The sequence below is a fragment of the Triplophysa rosa genome, linkage group LG2 (genome assembly GCF_024868665.1).
Source record: "Triplophysa rosa linkage group LG2, Trosa_1v2, whole genome shotgun sequence".
NCBI lineage: Eukaryota > Metazoa > Chordata > Actinopteri > Cypriniformes > Nemacheilidae > Triplophysa > Triplophysa rosa.
Genome location: NC_079891.1, coordinates 119,718 through 143,517, shown reverse-complemented (window position 1 = coordinate 143,517; position 23,800 = coordinate 119,718). Strand labels below are relative to the sequence as shown.

The following is a 23,800-nucleotide window of genomic DNA, read 5'->3' as shown; positions in this document are numbered from 1 at the left end:
CCGGGTTACAGGGTGTTATTAGTTTTGAGCGGTTGTTATTTGAAAAGAACAACCCTTAGAATGTCGCAACTGGCCAATCAGAATCAAGCATTCAAATGAGCCGTGTAATAAACGGTTTTATACCATAGTCTGTTTGAATACTCATTCCGATTGGCTGGAAGGTGTGCATTAAAACCGTTTAATGCATGGGTAGTTCCAGTCAGCTTGATCAAAGTTTGAAATGAACTAAGGAAAATAACTGTCATTTTCACCTGTCTGATGAAAAATTACACTTCGCGACGGGTGGTTCTTGGCCTTCACGTTGCACATAAAAATACTTTAATGAATGGCTAGCCGTGGATTATCCCTTTCTTAGAGCACTTTTCCACCATCGTGCCGAATTGTTCTTGTTGCTTGTTGAGATCAGAATCGTGAATCGCATCGCATCGTGAGCTGAGTGAATCGTTACATCCTTATTCAGAACAGTTTGTTATCGTGCCGTGTCGAACCAGGCTCACGTGGAAACATAACTGTAACCGTTTCAGACTTAGAACCGTTCGGCGCGATGGTGGAAAAGCGCTCTTAGGGTGCGTTTACACTTGGCATTAACATGCAATCTCGGTGATCCGAACAAGCAGATCGGATCTTCAGACAATCAGGACACAGCGCGTTTACACTTGTCAACAAGTGGCTTCCACATCTGGATAACTGATCGGATCTCTATAGTTTCCCGCCCATTATTTTAATAAGCCTGCAATTTAAAAATAGCCCCGGTGCGAGGAGATTTCACACAACACGTATAACGGGGAGGATGAGCATGTTACAGATTTGATACACAGCCATGTTGAACTCGAGGCAGCGGTGGGAAGTAAACCTCGGTTAAAACAATTAATGATCTTATATGTGAAAGTATAAGCAGAGGACGTTTGTAAAATGACACAAGCTTTTGTACTTGAGCTGTGCCGGTTTCACTCGTGCGCGCACACACACACAGACTCTAACGGTGTTTTTAAACACATCATTTGTTTATTCATGTCACAGACACATAAAATAATCACATAAGTAGGCCGAAGTTCCTATGATCAAAAGCGACCACTTACATCGTTCTCGTCTATTTGGGTTGGTTCGGCTTAAAGTGACAGCGCGTCGTTTCTTTGGTCTGCGCCCTAAATAGCGTGTTTACTGACATCAGCTATTAGCAACACTATACAATCTTGTTTCTGTGTGTAAATGATATACGGTGTATTCAGAGCTCCGTTTCAAGCTGCCCGTATGCCGCTTAATCTGTTTTCCGGGGACGGTACTTTCGAGTCAGATCCGTGGGCGTGGCTTGTTGGTTTTGACTAAATCTTTGGTGTTTCAAGTCTTACGAAACCTTTACCCTAACCCTAACCTTACTCTAACCATCTAAACTACCTATGATTGTTAAAATTGATGAAAAAACACGTTAGGGTGATGACGTCAGACTCGAAACACCAAGGATTTAGTGAGAGCCGTACGAGACACAAGCGGCAGAAGCCCCCGGGGAACCGGAGAGTTGATTACGCCGTATAGGCTACAGTAAATACACACACGTATGTTAGAAACAATCTGGTATAGTGTTGCCATTTGTGTCTGTGACATGAAAATAAACAAATGATGCGTTTTAAGATGGCGCTGTGTGTGCGCGAGTCAACGCCATTCATGGCAGTCACAAATACAGTGATGATACAGCTGAAGTGGTCAAGTAAAACATTTCTGTGTGATTTGATATAAATCCTCTGTAGGTTAAAGTATCCATGATAATTTCGTGGGAAAATGAACAACTATGCAACGTTCGGGAGCAAGAGTAAACTTTCCGCTGCATTTGTCAGCTGCTCCGCAGTCTGACAGGTTTCGGACAGACGAGAGAATAATGATAGCGGGCGGGGTTTTCTGTGAAATTGTACCGGTAAATGTAGATAAACTGTCTGGATTGCGTTTACATTACACTGAGATCCGATCACAATGCGTCCTCGACTACCTCTGGATCAGGACATGCTGATCGGATGACATTCCGATCAGAAGCGCGTTTACACTTGTCTTTTCAATGTGTATGTGGACAACATCCAGATACAGGTCGCATGTTAATGCCAAGTGTAAACGCACCCTTAGTGTACACCTTCCAGCCAACAAGAATGGAGCATTCAAACAGACCATGGTATAATTTCATTTAAACCATTTTGACTGTAAACTGCATTCTGTATTTTTACAGTTAGTGTATGTAATTTTGTGAAATAGTTATTTTCTGTAATTTAACAGAATCCATCTGGAAACTCTGCTGCCAGACTTTTTACTTTTTTTTACAGTGTACGCTAGGTGACAGCATATGCAGCTTACAGTTGGTACTATGCCACACCAGTAAAACAAAAAAAGCACAAAGAGAGGTCAACTCGTAGACATAAGAAATACTGCTGTTCATTCGGTTCATGTCTAAAAGTCCTCTCTCACCTCTTTTAACACTTCCATCTCCTGCATTAATGAGGCCACCATGTCTTCCAGCTTCCTCCGAGCATCCCGCTCGCGCTCCAATTCCTGCACACAATGAAAAGCACAGTCAATGCACAAGAGGTCAAGTAAAAATGGTTCAATCTATCGTAGATGTTCATTCCATATAATTGGAACACTACTAAATAAGTTATTGAACAATTTAAATGCACTCAAAAACTAACTAAAAAGCTGACTGTCTCCATGAAGCCTCTAGAAGTCTGAAATGCACACAATATGTGCCATATGCATTTGTTAGCAGAATTGCTCAAATGCTGATAACGCAGAGAAAGTGATGTCATTACAAACATAATACCATCGTGACTGCACGAGCCTCTCTCTGGGCTTCAGAAAGCATCTCCTCTGCGCCCTCGAGAGCATCCTGAAGACAGTCCACCTGAAACAAACGAGCCTCCTGCTGAAGCTCAAGAGCTCGCATCTCCTGTAAACAGAGCTCATAGTCTGCTCGCTGCTCCACCTGAACACAAAAACACACAACCTCAGTTCTTCACCAGCACTGTAAAAACCTTTCGTGGCATCGACACAAACTCCATTTCATCTGCAAGATCAACATAGTTTACTGCTACATGCTGTATGGTCTTCTCAATATTGTGTGTAAAACATGGGGGTTACGACATCAGACCAAAGCGTAGTTCTTCTAGTTCAAGCATAGCAGCTAACAAGTTTACTGCCTATGGATTACCAGTGATATGTTTTATTGACATATTAAAATGATCATTATAGACAGCTCCAGGTCTATTATAGGCTGCGTTAAAGGGGTCATATGGCGCGAACACGTGTTTTTCTGTGTGTTTGGTGTGTTATAAGTTGCCCATGCATGTATTAGACATGTAAAATTGCAAAAATGAAAGTGTTGGAACAAAAGATGCACTCTAACTAAAAGTGAATGCTCACCCAGACCTGCCTGAAACGCCTCATGTAACCACACCCCCACAAATCTACGTCAGTTCCTGGTATGATTTGACAAGGACCGCCCAAATGCATAGCGCAAGTAAGGTGGGCGTACCTGTCAGTACAATTGAAGAGGAACCTGATGTTCCAAATATGGTAAGAGACGTTACATTTCCGTCACACGCTTGCAGTATTCCACCAATCACTATGCACTGGTTAACTGGCCAATCATAGCACACCTCGCTTTTCAGAGCCATGAGGTTTGTTAAAAATCCGCGTGTTTCAGAGAGGGGGGCAAAGAGGAGATACAAATGCACGGTGTGTGGAAAATACAGCGTTTTTGAACCTTAAATCTTGTATACACATTGCATTACATCTTAAACAAACAAGAATGTTCGTTTTAGCCATGTCATATGACCCCTTTAAACTTCAACATCTCATGCACACATGCTTTTGTTTTGACACTGACAAAGATTTTTTTGTTCACCTAAGACTATTTACATTCAATTCCTTTGACACTTTCCTTGCATCTCACGATCAAACCGTGTGTTTTTCAAGGCATACTAAATTGCTTGTTGCAGAATGAATACTTCCCTGATAGCACACATACGTCCAGCATTACATCTGCAAAACATCGTTTTTTGAAAGTTTGCTCATCTGCATTACATCTCCGAGACGTCTGCTGTCAGATGTCATATAGATATCTAGTAGATGTCTGTAAGATGTTTAAGATTTAGAATGGATGGAAAACTACTCTTTCTAAGATGTTTAGTAGGGATGCTCCGATAACACTTTTTCCTTTCTAGATCCCATTCCGATACCTGAATTCTGAGTATCGCTCGATACTGATCCCGATCTGGTACTAGCACTGTTTTTTTCTGATCAATGTAGAATTACATATCATTTATTGCCAGATGTTGATAGTACTTAAGTATTTTTACTTATACATTTTCAAATATCTGCACTTTATTAGTGTTTTTACTCTAGAAAAAATTTACTTCACTACATTATAAACCATATATCATACTTTTTAATTCGCTACATTTCATAAATTAATTTTAATGCTCGAGTACATTCAAATCTACATATTTTTACTTTTAAATGTAGAAAGGTAGTGGATTTTAATGTCCGTAAGTACTGTATTAAAGGTAAAAAAAACATAAACATGAATTTAGGAAATGTACTGGAGTAAAAGTAGACCTACATTTTTTTCATTTATCCTTTATTTTCACAGGAACGTCCCATTGAGATCAAAATAAATTTCTTCTGCCAGGGAGGCCTGGCTAAGATATGTGCTTGATAATGTAGTGAGGTCATTTTTTCCAAGATAAAAACAGGTCTGTACTAAAAACAATTACAGATACTTGAAAAATGTACTTGAGTAAAAGTAAAACTACTATCCATTTCTGTTTATTGCACAAAACTATCACCATATAAAAGTCTCAAGTGCAGAGAGGCACAAAAGTGCTCACGCACATCCTGGACACAGAATAATGCGCTTGTGGCAAGGGAGGCGTGGTTCAGCGAAGTCTGCAGCGGGAGAGAGAGTGAGGAGACGAGCGGTGAGTGAGTGGCGCTCGCACAAATAATGAACACCTGTGCCTTGTTCCAGTAACTGGCGTGGAGAGGCTTAAAAGCAGCAAGGCAGAGACAGTCGGGGAGAGAGACCGGAGCTGACGGCTGGTTACGAGGGACTCTGGGCGAGTGAGCTGAGAACTTGGAGCGAGAGGCTCTGGCCAAGAAAGACTGTTCATCCACGGAAGTGGGAGTGTTTTGATTTATGCGCGTACAGCGCTTGTGTAAATTATTAGTAATAAAAGTTCATAGTCGTCAGCTCTACCCTGATTCCAGCCTCTTCCTTCCTGTTCCCATGAAATCTTGTTACACTGGTGCCGAAACCCGGGATGGAAGGAAGTAGGAGCGCCGCGACCGGGGGTTCTGGTCCGTCCGGTTCGCCGTTTGCAGAGGTGATTTCGTCACTCGCGGTCCTCCATCAGGAACAACATAGAGCGTTGCTGCAGCTCCGGGAGGACCAGGATGTACATTTCCAGGCGGTCCTCCTGGCTCAGCAAGAGGACCGCGAGTCGTTCCGGAGCTGGGTGCACCGGGAGGTTCGGACGGGGCCTCGCGCCGAACTGGTCCTCCAGAAAATGGGCCCACCCACAGGATGATCCCGAGGCCTTCCTCGGACTCTTTGAGTGGGTAGTGGTCACGAGGGGTTGGCCGGAGGATCAGTGGGCCCTACACCTCATACCGCTTCTTTCTGGAGAGGCCTAGGTGGCGGCGCAGCAGTTACCCCCGGAGAATCTCCTGGTGTACGCTGAGCTGAAGAAGGCCATCTTGCACCTGCTAGCTCAGCAGCTCTGGGACTCCTGCCGCAAATGGCTGATGGCCGGAGGAAGCGACGTCGCGAGCATCGTGGATAAGGTGGTACTGGAGCAGTTCACGACATGTCTGCCCCGGAGAACAGTGGCCTGGGTCCAGTGCCACCGTCCGACGTCGCTGGACTCGGCCATCCAGCTGGCGGAAGACCACCTGGTTGCGTGCCCTGGAATCGGGGAAATTTTACCAGCGGTCTCTCTCCCCACGCCCGCAGCCTGACCGATACCAGCACCACGGTCTCGCCCACCGATCCCGCCGAGGGGAGGACCCCGGGGACGCGGAGCCTACGGGACCGGACCGACCGATGGAGGGGGAAGCTTGGCCGGTAGGTCCGCCGGGCTGGAGTCGACCAGCCACCCCTACGCCATGCCCTACAACCCGCCTGCCTCGCCCTCCCCACGCCAGTTAGCGGGTCCACTCCCTGCCATCGGGGTGTCGGGAAAGCCTGGGCCGGCTTGTTGACGCTGCGGGGACCCGGACCATTTCCTAGATCGATGCCCGGTGATGGATGTGGGTACCATGATCCAGGTCCCCGACGAGCTGCCCCTGGTCCGGCTGGCCTGTACCAAATATCCCTGAGTATTGGGGGGGTACATACCAGGCTTTGGTGAATTCAGGTTGCAACCAAACCTCCATCCACCAAAGCCTGGTTCGTCTCGGGGCATGGGGTAAAAGCCGTGAGGTTAAGGTGCGGTGTGTTCACGGGGATGTGGTGAAATACCCTTTGTTGAGGCTGCCCATTAAATTTATGGGGAAAAAGCATAGTGTAGAGGTGGCGGTTAATCCTCACCTCAGGCATCCGCTAATTTTGGGGACGAATTGGCCGCTTTTTCCTAAATTACTGAGGTTATTGTGTGCGGATGCCTCTTGGCAAACGAAGCACGGTAGGGGAGGCTGTGTGCATGTGGGTAGTGGGGTGCCGGGTCCGTCGGAGCCGAACTCCGGGGAGGCGCGCGAGATTGAGAGGTTGGTACTCTCAGATCGCGATGACTTTCCCCTCGAGCATGCTCAGGATGCGACGCTGAAAAGGGCATTTGAGCAGGTTGCATCCATCGACGGACAGCCGGTTCAGCCCACACGTGCCCTCTCCTACCCGTATTTTGCTATAAGAAAGAATCGGTTATATCGAGTGACCCAAGACACTCAGACAAAGGAAGATATAACCCAGTTGTTGATTCCGAAAAGCCGTCGGGAAATGCTTTTCCAGGCGGCTCATAGTAACCCAATGGCATGTCACTTAGGGCAGGGTAATACACTGAGTCACCTCATGGCCCGATTCTTTTGGCCGGGCATTCATGACAACGTGTGCAGGTGGTGCGCGTCTTGCCGCGAATGTCAGTTGGTAAACCCACCGGCCACCCCAAAAGCGCCTTTGCGCCCTCTTCCGTTAATGCAGGTCCCCTTCGAGAGAATTTGTATGGACCTCATCGGGCCATTAGAGCAATCTGCACAGGGATATCGCTTTGCATTGGTCCTGGTGGTCTATGCAACGCGATATCCCGAAGCAGTGCCACTCCGCAGCATTTCTGCGAATAGTGTTGCGGACGCCCTGTTACGGATCATCTCCCGGGTGGGGATCCCTGCGAGATCCTTACCGATCAAGGCACGGCGTTCATGTCATGTACGTTACGCGAACTGTACGAATTACTGGACATTAAATCGATTCGCACCAGCGTCTTCCACCCACAGACCGACGGACTAGTGGAACGATTTAATCGCACGTTGAAAACCATGATTCGTAAGTTCGTCCACGAGGACGCCAAGAATTGGGATAAATGGTTAGAGCCCCTCTTATTATTCGCAGTACGAGAGGTCCCCCAAGCCTCCACAGGGTTTTCCCCCTTTGAGCTCCTCTATGGGCGTCAGCCCCGTGGGGTGCTGGACGTCCTGAAGGAGAACTGGGAGGACGGGCGTTCCTCAAGTAAGAATGAAATTCAATATGTCCTGGACCTGAGAGCAAAACTCCAGACACTGGGGCGACTGTCGCTGGAGAATTTTCTACAGGCCCAGGACAAACAAAGCCGTCTGTATAATCTGGATTCTAACTGAGAAAATTCACTCCGGGAGAGAAGGTGCTTGTATTGCTCCCGACATCTAACTCTAAATTACTTGCGAAGTGGCAAGGACCCTTTGAGGTCACACGGCAAGTCGGGGTCCTAGACTATGAGGTTATTCGGACGGATAGGGAGGGCACACGTCAGATTTACCACCTCAACCTCCTTAAAAAATGGAGCGAGGACGAGGCAGTGATGCTGGCGATGGTGGTATCCGCAGAGGAGGATCTCGGGCCAGAAGCGAATGTTATACCGCATTCCATTGCTCTGGCCCCGGGGGGAGACCACCTCTCACCCTCGCAGCTCACTGACCTGGCCCGCCTACAGGCGGAGTTTGCCGATGTGTTTTCTCCCTGTCCAGGCCGAACGAATCTCATACGGCACCATGTCGAAACCGAACCGGGGGTAGTGGTGCGTAGTAGAGCCTACCGTTTACCTGAACACAAAAAAAGGTTGTTCAGGCAGAATTAGAGGCCATGTTAGATTTGGGGGTAATAGAAGAGTCCAACAGTGACTGGGCGAGCCCGATAGTTTTGGTTCCCAAAACAGACGGCTCGGTTAGGTTCTGCGTGGACTACCGCAGCAATTGCGGCCTGCCCGAGGCCTAAGACCAAAAATGAGGTGAGACAGTTCCTGGGGTTGGCGGGATATTATAGACGGTTTGTGCCTAAATATTCGGAGCTCACCAACCCGCTGACTGATCTCACTAAAAAGGAAGTACCAGATACGGTCCAGTGGACGGAGCGGTGCCAGCAGGCCTTCACCAAATTGAAGGCTGCCCTGTGTGGCGGGACACTCTTACATTCCCCTAACTTTTCTCTCCCTTTTATCCTGCAGACCGACGCGTCGGACAGAGGGCTGGGCGCAGTACTGTCCCAGCTGGTGGAGGGTGAGGAACGGCCGGTGCTGTACCTGAGCCGCAAGCTCTCGAAGAGGGAAGCTAGGTACAGCACCATAGAGAAGGAGTGTTTGACCATCCGGTGGGCTGTTCTCACCCTCAGATACTACCTGCTGGGGTGGGAATTCACCCTCTGTTCGGACCACACTCCCCTCCAATGGCTCCACCGCATGAAAGACACCAATGCCTGGATCACCCTTTGGTATCTTGCTTTACAGCCTTTTAAATTCAAGGTGGTCCACAGGCCGGGTGCACAGATGGCTGTGGCCGACTTCCTCTACCGGCAAGGGGGGGGAGGACTGCAGGCCGGATGGCTCCCCGGCCTGAGTCGGGCGGTGGGGGTATGTGGCAAGGGGGGCGTGGTTCAGCGAAGTCTGCAGCAGGAGAGAGAGTGAGGAGACTAGCGGTGAGTGAGTGGCACTCGCACAAATAATGAATACCTGTGCCTTGTTCCAGTAACTGGCGTGGAGAGGCTTAAAAGCAGCAAGGCAGAGACAGTCGGGGAGAGAGACCGGAGCTGACGGCTGGTTACGAGGGACTCTGGGCGAGTGAGCTGAGAACTTGGAGTGAGAGGCTCTGGCCAAGAAAGACTGTTCATCCATGGAAGTGGGAGTGTTTTGATTTATGCGCGTACAGCGCTTGTGTAAATTATTAGTAATAAAAGTTCATAGTCGTCAGCTCTACCCTGATTCCAGCCTCTTCCTTCCTGTTTCCTTGAAATCTTGTTACAGCGCTTAATGCATGCGCTTCTATGTTCTTTACAGTTATGCGCATCACAGACACAGAGTGATGCGCTGAAAGCACCTTCTCTTTCTGAACTTGCGGAGATCTTTGCTCCCCATGTTCATAACATTAAGAACACAAAGACCACCGCACCAGCGGAGGTCAGAGTTTCCATTAACTTAATTATGCTAACTTTTAATTGGTTTGTTTCTCACATATAGCTATCGAATGAAATAAGAAAGACTTGGAATATAGTGCATGAAAACTTTTAAGGTGGTTTCATAATAGTTAGTCCCTTTTGAAGCTTTATAACATCTGCGGCTAACGTAAAGGATCGGAATTGGTTTGGTCCCGTCAGTTCGATACCGATCCAGCAAAAAGGTTTGTATCGACCCTGATCCAAAATATCGGATTGTCCCTAATGTTTAGCAGATGTTTTTACACAGCAGGGCCCGTATTCATGAAAAATCGTAGTGCAAAGAGTTGCTCCTAGTGACAAAATTCTAAGAAATGTGGGCATTTCCCCTTAAAATTACAGAAAATATCCTAGTAAAGAAAAAAGTAATTCATAAAGCATCTTAACCCTTAAAAGAGCTCTTAAGGTCCAAAATTTAAAAAGTAGCGAGGAGGACTTTAAAGAGACTTAAGAGTTTCTTTAGCAGCAGAGAAAATGGACGAAACACGAAAAGTGAGAAGAAATGTGTTGCAATGCATGACAATTTCCATATTACTTTTAAGGTTTATCAGGTTTTTTTATTGTTTTTGTGTGTGTTCAACTTTGGTTTATCTTGGTTTTCTTGTATATCTGCTTTGAGGCAATGCAAATTGTAAATGCGCTATAACATTAAATGACATTGAATTGAATGACAGTGAGTTAATAAGACACCAACAGATCCTATTAGAGACACGCTAACATCTCCAAGACAGTGCAGAAATGCCATAGCGGCAGAAATAGAAGAAATCACTACATCAACATATTTAGCAACTGGAGAAATGCAGCTCTGCAGCAGAGATGATTTGGTTCTGTCACACCTTCTATGGGGATCACACAAACAATTACAGAACTTACAGAAATGTATTGTGTCACTCTTCATTTTCTATCAAATACGTTGACATTAACAGCACGATAAATAAAAAATAAAGACTATATGTGTGTGTGCGTGAGTACGGTAAAACAGAAATAAATTACATGTGCTATTTCAAACTAATGACCCTATACTTAAAAGCGCTCTTTCTCCTTGGCCAACCAACCAATCACAGTCTTCAAAAGACATATCAACGGAGTCAGCCCCGCCTCCTAACTAAGATAAAATTATTTTCCTTGCTCGGAGTTGTTCTCAGATTGGTCCTGAATCACTTTTAAGCTAAGACTCCTACGTAGAAGTTTTTAAGCTAAATTAAGAGCTTTCTTAGGACGTTTTCACACATAAGGGTTTGTTTCGGAACCTGGTGCGTTTTCTCTCTTGATTCGGTTCGTTTAGGCATATGTGAACACGGCAATCGCGCTAGGATCCGCCCCCAAACAATCGCTCTGAGACCGCCTGAACAAGGTGGTCTCGGCCCGATTGCAAAAGAACTCTGGAGTGGTTCGCTAGACGTGTGAAAGCCATCTGACCCAACGGACCAACGAACCAGACTGTATCACAATGTATGATGGGTAATTACGTAAAGTTGTTACGCAAAAGAGATTGTTTTGCTAATGGCTCCCTGTAACAATGTTCAAAGTAAGGAAGGAGGCAGGAACCGGCGAACGTTAAACCAAACTTTTAATAAAATAAACAAACAACAAAACGAAGGTAAACACAAACATAATAAAACATAACATAAAATCCAGGCCTGGTTCTCTCTCGTCCTTCACTGCTGTCGCTCCTCCTTTTATGCTCCCCGAGCTCCGCCATGAGAGATGCGAGACCAGTGTCACACGCAGTTCCCTCACGACCCTCGGCCCGCTCTGCCTGTCGCACTCCCAAAATGAACCGTGGGCTCACTTGGAGCAGGGAAGAAGTGAAGTGTTTGATTGAAATTTGGTCAGAAGAAACACATTGCCGAACAGCTCTCCAGAACTCACAAAAACACAGAAATGTATTAAGTGTTTAGCAAGCGCTTAAAACAAATGGGATTTAATTGGTCGGTTGAACACTGCCGCGCGAAGGCAAAGAAACTCCGTAACAGCAGTAACCAAACAAGCCACAAAAAATGCCACGTAGCTGCTGTCTGTCCATCCTGACGGATGACACCTTTGAGCGGAAACCCAGAAAATAAACAGATGCACTCTGACCAATCGAAGGAGAGTTTACTCGCACGTGACTTTTATTAACAAAGTTTGGTCCGTTTGGAAATATTCACTTGTGAATGCGAACCGAACTAAAATAAATTGCAATATTGTAGCGATTTAACCCCCGGTTTCGGAACAAAGCAATCGATCCACATGTGTGAAAATGCCCTTAGAGGATTCTTAGAAGCTTTAAGAATACGGGCCCAGATGTTTTCCAGAGCTTTAGCAGACATCTTACAGATGTACCTGTGCTATCTGGGTTATTTAACTGATTCATAATGACAAGAAATCAGGAGTCAGTATCAGCTCCAAAAATCCTGACTGGATTAATTCTAGCGATGAGATCGAGTGGTTTCTGTGTATCCCATCAGATGATTCACCAGCCACACCTCTCCATGACATGATTCATGAAAATCCTCATCGGCTCCACACCTAGACCACGAACACTTTAAAGGCTTTCAACTCATTCCTTGTAACAGTGTATGGTGTAAATATGGTAAATGAATAAATAATCTGATAAAAAACGTACCATTTCTACTTTTTCAATAAGAAGATCCTCTTCACCCTAAAAATAGAGTGTTCAATAAATAGTCATTAAAAATAAAAACACATCTTAAACTTTTTTTTTTTTTACTTCTGCAAATGAGACATATCACTTGTGCAGTAATGTATAGGGATGTAACGATTCACTCAGCTCACGATGCAATGCGATTCACGATTCTGATCTCACAATGCGATTTATTCACGATTTACTCACGATCTATTTTTACAAACTTCCCTTGCATTATTTCTTAAATGCTTCACTTTTCTTTGTATAGTAAAATTATGTTTTATTTCATATAACAAAAACTAAACTGCAATTTTAAAACAAATTAATAATAGAAAAGGTCTCTTTAATATAAACAAACTAATACTGTCTTTCAGACATGTTCACAAGTCTCGGAGGTCCAAGTACAATTCAAGTCTCAAGTCATTGAGGTCGAGTCTATGTCAAGTCTCAAGTCTTTAAAGTGGAGTCCAAGTCAAGTCTTAAGTCTCTGAGGTGGAGTCCAAGTCACATCTCAAGTCTCTGTTCTATTTTTAGCAATAGTTTTCTCAGTTATTGTAATTCACAGTGTATGAAGTGAAATCAGTTTTGAATTATTAATTAACTCTACAGAATGTCTTGGGTATTCAAACCAGTGCTTCGAACCAGTGCTGATGCTGGTGTGATATCCTGTGTTTTCTTCTTTTGACTAAGTCTTTGCGCCACATTTACCGGTGCAAAATCAAAATACATTTTATGCACAAGAATGATGTACTAATATGAACCATTTTGCTGTAATCTAGGCTAAATTAAGTAATGTAATGAATTGCATGATGTGTAATTAAATGTTCCAAACAAAAATGTAACTGTTGTTACATCATTTACTTGACCTTAGAATGAAATTAAACCAGGTCATTACCTTTATTATTCAGAAAAGCTCAGTAACTACTGGATATGCATTGTTGCAACACAGAGAATATTAGACCATGAACACATGTACTAGTTCATTCAATCTCATTTGACTTAAATGACTCGTTCAGTACAGTGTATTCATTAAGTACATTCAACCAATGAAACTCTCTGACAGGGCTCACACTGAAGCGCTATTGGCTTATGGCATCATGCCTCTTTGAAGAACAGAGCTGCACTCTTTGCTTGAGACTGAATGAGAAATATGTTTCAAAAAGACATATTACAGAAACTGTCTTACATTTCATCAATCATTTTTCAATCAATTCATACTTGCTTTGATATTTAGCATGTCATTCAATCTTTTAATATACAATACGACTTACTTCATCACTTCTTTTGGCTTAACTGTTACTTTATGTTGTATTTCACGTTATGCAGCAGCTGGCATTAGCGGATAAGTTAACATTGGCATATAAAATGTTCATGCTTGCCTTTGTAATGAGTTTCAGGGTGACTCGCCTGCAGTCGCGCTTCAAGTTTGTGGTGCTTTACTGGCGATTGTGAAGGAAAATAAGACGCTGTTAACCGCGTGGAGACGCAGAATACACGCGTCAGTGCTTCCTCTTCACCCAGAGACTTCTCTCTACCGCTTATATGAGATAAGCAGCACATGCACGCAAGCTGATGTCCGCCAAGAATATTTTTGTCTCGTTTTTATAAATTAACGAAAATGTCCGTTTTTTTTATACTGTTTTCGGTATCACGCATTCATTTTTATTTTGTTATCGTCTCGTTTTCGTCAGTGAAAACTTAACAGTGCTTATTACCTATAAAGCCCTGCATGGTTTAGCTCCTCAGTACTTGAATGAACTCCTTTTGTATTACAGTCCTTCACGTGCATTACGCTCTCAGGCGTCCTGTCAGTTGGTAATACCTAGAATTTCAAAATCAAGTGCAGGTGGTAGATCCTTTTCCTATCTAGCGCCTAAACTTTGGAATAGTCTTCCCTGCACTGTCCGGGAGGCAGACACACTCTGTCAGTTTAAATCTAGACTAAAGACGCATCTTTTTAATCTTGCATACACTACTCTTCCATAATATAAATCTTCAGAGGGTTTAGGCTGCATTAGTTAGATCAACCGGAACCAAAAACACAACTGATGTACTTGTTGCATCAAAGAGTACAGAACAGTACTCTACTCTCAGCCAGTCTTGTCTCATTGTTCCAAGGTTACCACAGCGAGCAGGATGCAGTTCATGGCCTGACCTGATGGTAGAGCGGAGAATGGGAAGTGGGGACCTGACAAGAGCTGAGATGATAGAGCTGGATAAAGAAGGACGCGGTCTCTTGACATGTCTTCACCACAAAATTTCAAATGCTATTAGATTATTAATGATAATCTTAAACTATAATTTATTTTATTATTAAGTTTATTTATTTTATTTAGCCTTGTTGTGCAAGTTCTCTGGAGCTTGTGCAGAGGCAGCAGCTTTTGCCAGAGGGGAACTGGAATCCCCTGGTTGGGCCTGGGTTCTCCTGAGGTTTTTTTTCTCGATTAGAGTTTTGGGTTCCTCGCCACCGTTTGCATACTGTTTTTGCACTATCTGCCTGACCGGGGGGGCTGCTTTAGAATTTTAAAGTTTTACTTAATTAATATTGCATATAGGAATTTATAGTCTGTTATATTTGACCTGTGCTTCTCTCTCCTTTATCCTAAATGTGTGCTCTCACTGAGCGTGTGTGTGTGTGCGTACTTGTCTGTGTACGTACGGTGTGTGTGTGTGTGTGTGTTGTGTGTGTGTGCGTGCGCATCCGTGTGTGTGTGTGTGTCTCTATGTCTATGTGTGTTAGTACGTGTGCATATTGTGTGTGTGGAGTGTTTTGTATGTGGGTATGTCTGTCTTCTGTGTTTTCAACCTTTTCTTGTTTTTGCAGGTACAACTTTAATTATTTTGCTTATAGTCAATATGTCTCATGTACAGCTGCTTTGTAACAATGAAAATTGTAAAAGCGCTTTATAAATAAAGTTGAGTTGAAGTTGAGTTGAGTGAAAACATGTCGTTAACGAATATTTTCGTTATAGTTTTCGTCAACGAAATTAATACTGATGTAAACTATTTAAAGTTAATCATCCATTATAATATCTGCTGCACTTAAATGGTCTGGACAGAAGCTACTAAAGTAAGACTTGGCTACATTTTGTCGTTTATATAACTATACGATGAACACGCGTCCTCCAGATGCGTCGCGCGTGTACATAATAATGCTGACTTTGTGTGTTTAGAGATGAATCGTTGTGACATTTGCTGCAGAACATAATGGATTGGGAATTAATAGACAAATGTGTTATATGATGCTGTCATGTGGGGAAGTAAAGGAAGAATGTGAATGAAATGTTCTACCAAAATGACTTGCGTTTTTTACGAGTCTCATGAGTCACGAGTCCAAGTCAAGTCTCGAGTCAGCTGTCCACGAGTCCAAGTCAAGTCGCAAGTCTCTGTTTATGCGACTTAAGTCGCGGACTCGAGTTTCCATCTCTGCTGTCTGTGCTTTTCTTGGATTTTTTTGCATTTAAGAAATATCAGCATGCCCACGTTTAGGTTTGCAGTGAAAATAGCGGCCCCTGCTGTTCAAAAAATTATTGCGATTCAGTTCACACTTCAACCGATTTGAATTCTCATCTAGGGATGTAACGATTCACTCAGCTCACGATGCGATGCGATTCACGATTCTGATCTCACGATGCGATTTATTCACGATTTACTCACGATTTATTTTTAAAAAATGAGTTGAAACAAATTAGAAATGAACAACTTCCCTTGCATTATTTCTTAAATGCTTACGTTTCTTTGCATAATAAAATAATGTTTTATTTCAAATAACAAAAGTAAACTGCGATTTTATAACAAATTAATAATAGAAAAAGTCTCTTTAATATAAACAAACTAATACTGTCTGTGCTTTTCTTGGATTTTTTTGCATTTAAGAAATATCAGCATCCACGTTTAGGTTTGCAGTGAAAATAGCGGCCCTTGCTGTTCAAAGAATGTATTGCGATTCAGTTCAAGCCTCAACCGAATTGAATCGTCACTCATTATAACCGATTTTCAACCGGCTCACGGTGAATCGTTACATCCCTAATTGTCACACATTATAATCGATTTTCAACCGGCTCACGATGAATCGTTACATCCCTAGTAATGTACTTCTGTAACTCAAATAAAGCATCAGCATACTTACAAGGCTTTCTTTTCTTTGTCCTCGTTTTAATGATCCACATCTGCTGTCATTGCGTGACAGGTACCTGTTTGTTTCTTCTGCCTGCATGACAACAATCAAAAATGATATTATTTATCACAAATATAAAACAATAAAGCAATCTTAGGCTGTATTGAAAGAACCACTTGAGGGCTGAGGACTGTTCACACCATTGACAAAAGTAAAAGATTAACAACTATATATATTTAAAACAATTCAGAATTTAAGAGAATAGCAAAATACAGACAACTAGTATAACAACAAAGATACAGAGGAACAACATCATTGGTTTTACTTTCAGAATGTTGTTTTTTCTAAATCATTCCTGTTTGGCTCTTATGCTGGGTTCACAACAAACACAAATTAAGCGATTTCCTTTGAGCGAGTAAATTACATACAAAGACACTCCCCATTGTGTGTCATTATCGTGTCACTCAAGAATATAATGAACTAATCATGAGCGCAATATGTAGAGCGAGGAACGCGATGCTTCGTGTTTGGTGTGAACGCACATTTACACTTTCACGTTGACCTGAATGCATAGAAACTGATACTGAGAATCAGCTCTGTCAACAGTGGCATGCTCTCACAACTCCTCTTGTCTTTGAAGAATTTTGTATAGTCAAAATTTTGTTTACTTTGTGTGTTTCTTTTATTTCTTTAAAGCGGCCATTTCCCGTGACGCCAATTTTCAACCTTTAGTTAGTGTGTAATGTTGCTGTTAGACAGTGTTGTAATGTAACGAAGTACAAATACTTCGTTACTGTACTTAAGTAGAATTTTCACATATCTGTACTTTACTTCGTTATTTATACTTCACTTTTACTCCACTACATTTCCTAAATAAAATGTGTACTTTTACTCCTATACATTTCTCCTAACCATCTTCGTTACTCGTTACTACAAATTAAAGAATTTTCAGAAGAAATTTGAGTTGGTGACGTAATGCCTGTTTGTTGTCATGTCAACCGCCAAGCACGAAGAAGAAGAAGTTCTGCTTGTCTGGGCATGTCACATTATTGATGCCATCATGTAAGCACCTGCTGCAGGCTCTGCTGCTAATGTTACCACTCCGGTAGCAGATGACGAGCATCTCGACTTGACGAACTTGGTGAACTCCGTGGTGGTGACGAAGATAACGTTACACACCCGTGGCCGTAATTGCAAGAAATATTTTCGTACATTGGAGTGAAAAATTCTTCCTACCGGATTAAGTGCGGGTTTCCATCACTCTGGTTTTATTCGCATTTTGAAGTTTCGCATCAGAAATGAGTGATGGAAACACCAAATTAATTAGCACTTAATTCGCAAAAGTTTTTACGCTCGCTTGAGGTGGTTTTTCATTTTTGCGAAAAAGGGTTAATGCGAATAATGGGAGATGGAAACGCATTTGCTGAATAAATTCCTCCAAAAAGTCACGTAACTGCACTATGAGATGGCTGGTGTAACCTGACTAACCAGAGTAATGATCTTGTGACACAGCATCAGAAATGTTGTGATGGTCATTCTTAAACGCCTGAGCAAAGTCGTCAAGTATTTCTGTAATTGCCTCTTAGAACTGTCACGACTGTTTCCCGAACAGCAGGCATCCACAAAAGCCCCGCATTTATTGAGTTTCCTAATCGTCTGCTTGCGCAAGTATTATTATATATGAAAACTATTATATTCAGTGGCTTCTCTTACTTTTCTTACTGATATTTAGTGCCAGTAGGTTGACTAGTTGGATGAAAACGGTGCTTATTCGCAAATGTTTTATGCGATATTCCAATTTTGCGCATAAGCTAAATTCGCAACTTTGGATGGAAACCTGGTATGCCTACCGAGAGTCACTGAAATATTGGCATTAAAAAACTCCCCGTCACAAAATATTTAACAACACCAATGATTTTCCCTCCGAATTAATTCAACACATAATACTGAAATGGTTAATAACGGTTTCTGGTATAGCCTAAGTGGCGGCCGAATATTTCCTAGGTAAATTAGTGTTACACCGGTGGAGGGATTTTTTTAGACCACATTAGGCTAATTAATGGCAGGTTACAGAGGAGCCTTCAGGATTACTCACATCTTCAAAAGCACCGTGCATTTTGTTGAACTTGAGATTTGCTTTGATTTAATTACCTCAAAATTCTAACCGTTCACTTTTTTTAAAATACCTTTACTTTTACTTTTACTTTTAGTACTTAAGTACATTTTATATCAGACAATTACTTTTGATACTTAAGTATACTAAATGTCAGGTACTTTAAGACTTTTACTCAAGTAATATTTTAAAGGGTGACTTTAACTTCTACCAAAGTCATTTTTGTAAGAACTTTCAAGTACTTTAACAAGACTGCTGTTAGAGCATAAATAATACTGCAAAATGATAAAGCTCAAAGTTCAGTGCCAAGCGAGAATTGTCTTTAACAGAATTCGCTTTTCAAGGACTACAGGAACGGCTGGAATCGGACTACAGCCCTCTACTTCCGGGTACATGATGTCACATTCGAGTGCTTTTAATAACCTCCGCCCAAAGGAAACCCATAAAAGGGGCGAGGCTTCCTTAGAGAAGAGGAAGAGCCGCTGGAGTAGTGTTTGGTTATCAGAGATTGTAAACATTTGACTGAGCTACGCGCTAAACTACTTTCACTTTCATCACAGTCCTACAGCTGGTAATAAGAATTCAGCTACACACATTCTAAGATAACAACTAGGGATGTAACGATTCACCGTGAGCCGGTTGAAAATCGGTTATAATGAGTGACGATTCAATTCGGTTGAGGCTTGAACTGAATCGCAATACATTCTTTGAACAGCAGGGGCCGCTATTTTCACTGCAAACCTAAACGTGGATGCTGATATTTCTTAAATGCAAAAAAATCCAAGAAAAGCACAGACAGTATTAGTTTGTTTATATTAAAGAGACTTTTTCTATTATTAATTTGTTATAAAATCGCAGTTTACTTTTGTTATTTGAAATAAAACATTATTTTATTATGCAAAGAAACGTAAAGCATTTAAGAAATAATGCAAGGGAAGTTGTTCATTTCTAATTTGTTTCAACTCATTTTTTAAAAATAAATCGTGAATAAATCGCATCGTGAGATCAGAATCGTGAATCGCATCGCATCGTGAGCTGAGTGAATCGTTACATCCCTATAACCAACGGTTAAATAACAGCTTCCATGACTTTAACATCGACTGTGAAAGCTGTTCTTTGTAATACACTGATATTGTGTGTGTGTGTCTCTAAAACACTTCTAAGAAACGTGCTTTGAAGTCCTGCTTGCAAATGTCTCTTGGTCAATCTGCTTGTTTTATTATCCAACTTAGGTCCAATATAAAAAGGCAAAACTAACGCTTCTAACTGCTAGACACTGCAAACTTCGATGTCACTCTCCATATTTATTGTGTTTTGACAGCGCGGCTAGTTGCACAAGATGGCGCCGGTGAGCTTTTGGGACGGCAGAGTAGTTTCCAGTCGTATAACACTGTTTGGGAAAAGGAGGATTTTTGGCCGGCAAATAGGGGTGTTTTTTTTTTAGATTTAAAAAGTAATATATAAGCGATATAATAGATCCTCTTTGCATTGCTGAGCACTTCGTTGAGCCAAAACAACTCTATAGTGTTATACGAAATTATGATTAATCTAATATATTACTAATATTATATCATATTATTTTGAGGGGAAAATGACATTTAACATATTATGTTGTATATATGCTGGTATTTGGTGAGGAGACTAACACATGACAGTTGTTTCCTCTCTTTCTCCCGTGCTCCGCCCACTCCCCAACCCTTCTTCTAACAGTAACCATGCCCATTTAAATCTAGATCTGTCTGTGCGTGCAGCGCCACAAACAGTCGAACACATCTTATGTTTACATTCACGAGGCATGAGACCATTGACTGCTGTTGCGACTCATGCTAATTTTCACTTTCAGATTTTTCAATCTGAAAGTGGTCTATTGAGCATGACCGGCATTTGCAGGCATTTTGTCCATGGTGGCGAGTGCGGCCACACTATAGCTCCGCATCTGAGCTCTGGCCTCCCATCGCTGTGTCAAGGGTTGCCAGATTTGCGTAACAAAAACGAAGCCGGAACACTGCAGCACTGCAGACATGGCAACACTGCTTATGTCTGACTAGCGACTGTTTCTGCGCAAGCATGAGCGATCATGTCTACACTACTTTAATTCAGAATTTCACTTCTGCAGTTTAAAAAATGTTCATATAAATCAATGATTAGACTGAAAAGTAACTTGAGTATTGATATGTAAATTTATAAAGTAACTGCGTTACATTACTCGTTACTTAAAAAAGAAATCTGAATACGTAACGCACGTTACTTGTAACGCGTTATCCCCTACACTGGATACATGTATCGATATTTTTACACAGTCCTACAAATTAGATGTGTGGCCACTTGAGTGACAAGTGGTTTCAGCAACCAGGCGCCTCAGCTCAAGCCTCTTTGCACATTTTCGATTATCCGGGAGTGACGCGCTGCTAAGATGGCGACAGCCGGCTCAGCCCACTTTTAGATTCAAAACAGCTCATCAGAAACGTACGGGTGACGTTACGGACACTACGACTATGTCCATATTTTATATGTTCTTTTTTTATACAGTTAGACCCTGCTCTGGAGAAGGACCTACTGTTGTTTCACCATATATGGATTTCCTGAACTAAAATTATGTTCGTTCCTGCGGAGATAATCCACCAAAATATTAATCTCTTAATACTTAAATAGAGGTCTAAACATGTAAAAATTGCACATTGGTTAAAGTTTTCAGAGAGCTTTCAGAACCGGCACCAGACACATAAACACCCATATCTCGCTGTGTAATCATCTGATTGATTTAAAATTACAGAAGGTATGGAATAACAAAAACATCGATTGTTTAAAACATCAAGTAGGATAATACATATTTTTTTCTTTTTATAATTTAAGCTTAAAGATGGTAGTGTGCTTAAAAGGTAGGGGTGTAACGATACACTAATTTGCCGATTCAATACTATCCCGATACTTGTGTGCCGATTCAATATATAATGCAATTATATATTAGTATATATTATTTATTAACTATTGCGATTATATAACTATTGCGAGTCGATATTACCATTTATTGTGATTTTTGTTTGCTTATTAAAGACTAGGAAAATACTTGATCATACCATTGTAGAGACTGTATATTATGAGTCATATTAACAAAAACAATGCATCACATCTTTCTGAACTTTTATTTCAGGAGCATACACATACACAGTGTATATTTTAAAGTACCTTGAACCATAAAACCTTCAAGGACCAAAACCCTGAACTCAGTGTATGGCAGAGTTTGCATACCGTTTTAGTCATATCTAGCGCTGGTTTTCCCGGTAAAGTGTAAAATCCAAAGTGTTTCCACACTTGGGATTTGAAACGTGAAGGTGCCGAATTAATTTTCGAGCTTTGATCCGCTGACTCGGCCATGATTTTGGCATCCTCGCGCCATCTTAAAATGGATACGACGTCATCTAATACAGATACAAACATATGCTTTACGCCCTCTGTTGGAATAAAAGTGGTAACTCCACCACCTCTTAGGAAAAGTAAAATAAAAAATAAATCGATTCTGAGATAAACCAATCAATTTTTAAATCGTTTTAAAAAGAATTGCGATAGTTGAATCGATTTTTCCCGACACCCCTATTAAAGGGTAGGTGAGCTTAATAGGGATGTTCACCAGTATTTCCCCTACCATTACCTTAGGAGGGGCACCACGCCCCCCTTGAAGGTCAAGTTAATTAAATGTTTTATGTAGCGTTAGATCACAAGAGAAGTAATTTAAGGTTACCTTTCCTATATAACATGTCTATACCTTGTTCTCGTATTAAACAATCTAAATAGCATTATGGTATTTATCTTATTTACATGGCGGCATGTAATTTCTGTTTCTACGTGGTCGCGCCTTTACAATACGCCCTTTTCACATGACGTCACGCATCTTCTGTTCTGCCGCGAAGCAGTGTATCGTTACTTCCGCTAGCACTCCAGTTCATAAGGTGGCGGTAATGCACCTATAAGCTGGTTTGTCAACCGCCAGTAAAACTCAAGAAGTTACTTCCGCTAGCGCCTCAGAATGGAGTTTACCAAGTCCCTTGCACATCTGCCACAAATACGGCTAGATGATGTACAACGTCTTGCAGACAAATTTTCGCTAACGACAAGATCAAAGCTAGAGAAAGGATACAAATTCTTCGTTGAACAGTACCTGTTTGATTATGAAGTTAAGTGTTTTGTTTTCTTTTTGTGTTAGCGAAGGTGCTAGGATAAGTACTTGAATACGTGTTCTGTGTGTGCGCGCCCGCTTCGGGTTGCAGAGGAGAATTGTACACAGGTAAGCACACTTTCACCAGTGGACAGACAACGCGTGTGGGAAAATATGTCGCGTCAACCCCTTCGCTAAGCCCCGCCCTCCTTAGTTACTGTTGCTACGCCTGTCAAGCTTTCACGCCTGGCAAGTGTATTACAGTGTGTATGCACCGGTGTCAGACATTCCCAAGGAGATAATTAGTCATTTTTGGCGAACATGTGAAATATCTGAGAGAGCAAGACAAAAGGGGCTGCAGTGTGCATTCGAGGGATATATCCACGACATAATATGCAACCGATTAGAAAATAATTTAATCAAAATTGATGCTAAAGCCTATGAATGATAACATTCTCCCACTTATATTTTAGTAGCGCGCCAGGCTACTGCTCACTAGGGATGTAACGATTCACTCAGCTCACGATGCGATGCGAGTCACGATTCTGATCTCACGATGCGATTTATTCACGATTTACTCACGATTTATTTTTACAAGATGAGTTGAAACAAATTAGAAATGAACAACTTCCCTTGCTTTATTTCTTAAATGCTTCACGTTTCTTTGTATAATAAAATAATGTTTTATTTCAAATAACAAAACTAAACTGCAATTTTATAACAAATTATTAATAGAAAAAGTGTCTTTAATATAAACAAACTAATACTGTCTGTGCTTTTCTTGGATTTTTTTGCATTTAAGAAATATCAGCATGTCCACGTTTAGATTTGCAGTGAAAATAGCGGCTCCTGCTGTTCAAAAAATGTATTGCGATTCAGTTAACACCTCAACCCATTTGAATCGTCACTCATTATAACCGATTTTCAACCGGCTCACGGTGAATCGTTACATCCCTACTGCTCACACATTGTGGGTCTAATCTACGCCTGGGACCTGGCAAGAGCCAGAGATGCTGAGCTGAGCCATACATCATCAACAACACAAACAAATTTCCGTCTTGCCTTTAATCATCTTATTTTACGTTCAAATATATGCATTATGAACAAAGACCCGTCATTATTTCCAAGCAATGATGTGC

General features: G+C 42.0%; 1 protein-coding gene across 2 annotated transcripts in view; it reads right to left on the bottom strand.

Moving 5' to 3' along the window:
• si:ch1073-456m8.1 (uncharacterized) overlaps positions 1–23,800 on the bottom strand; it is a 52,372-nt gene that overhangs the window by 16,241 nt on the left and 12,331 nt on the right. The window contains exons 2-5 of one of the 2 annotated variants that reach the window (XM_057352280.1): positions 16,408–16,488; positions 12,258–12,293; positions 2,801–2,962; positions 2,449–2,532 (exon numbers count right to left, since the gene is read on the bottom strand). In XM_057352280.1, the coding sequence (XP_057208263.1) occupies positions 2,449–2,532; positions 2,801–2,962; positions 12,258–12,293; positions 16,408–16,488 (363 nt within the window). The remainder of the gene's footprint in view (positions 1–2,448; positions 2,533–2,800; positions 2,963–12,257; positions 12,294–16,407; positions 16,489–23,800) is intronic. The other variant, XM_057352289.1, reaches the window with a different exon arrangement.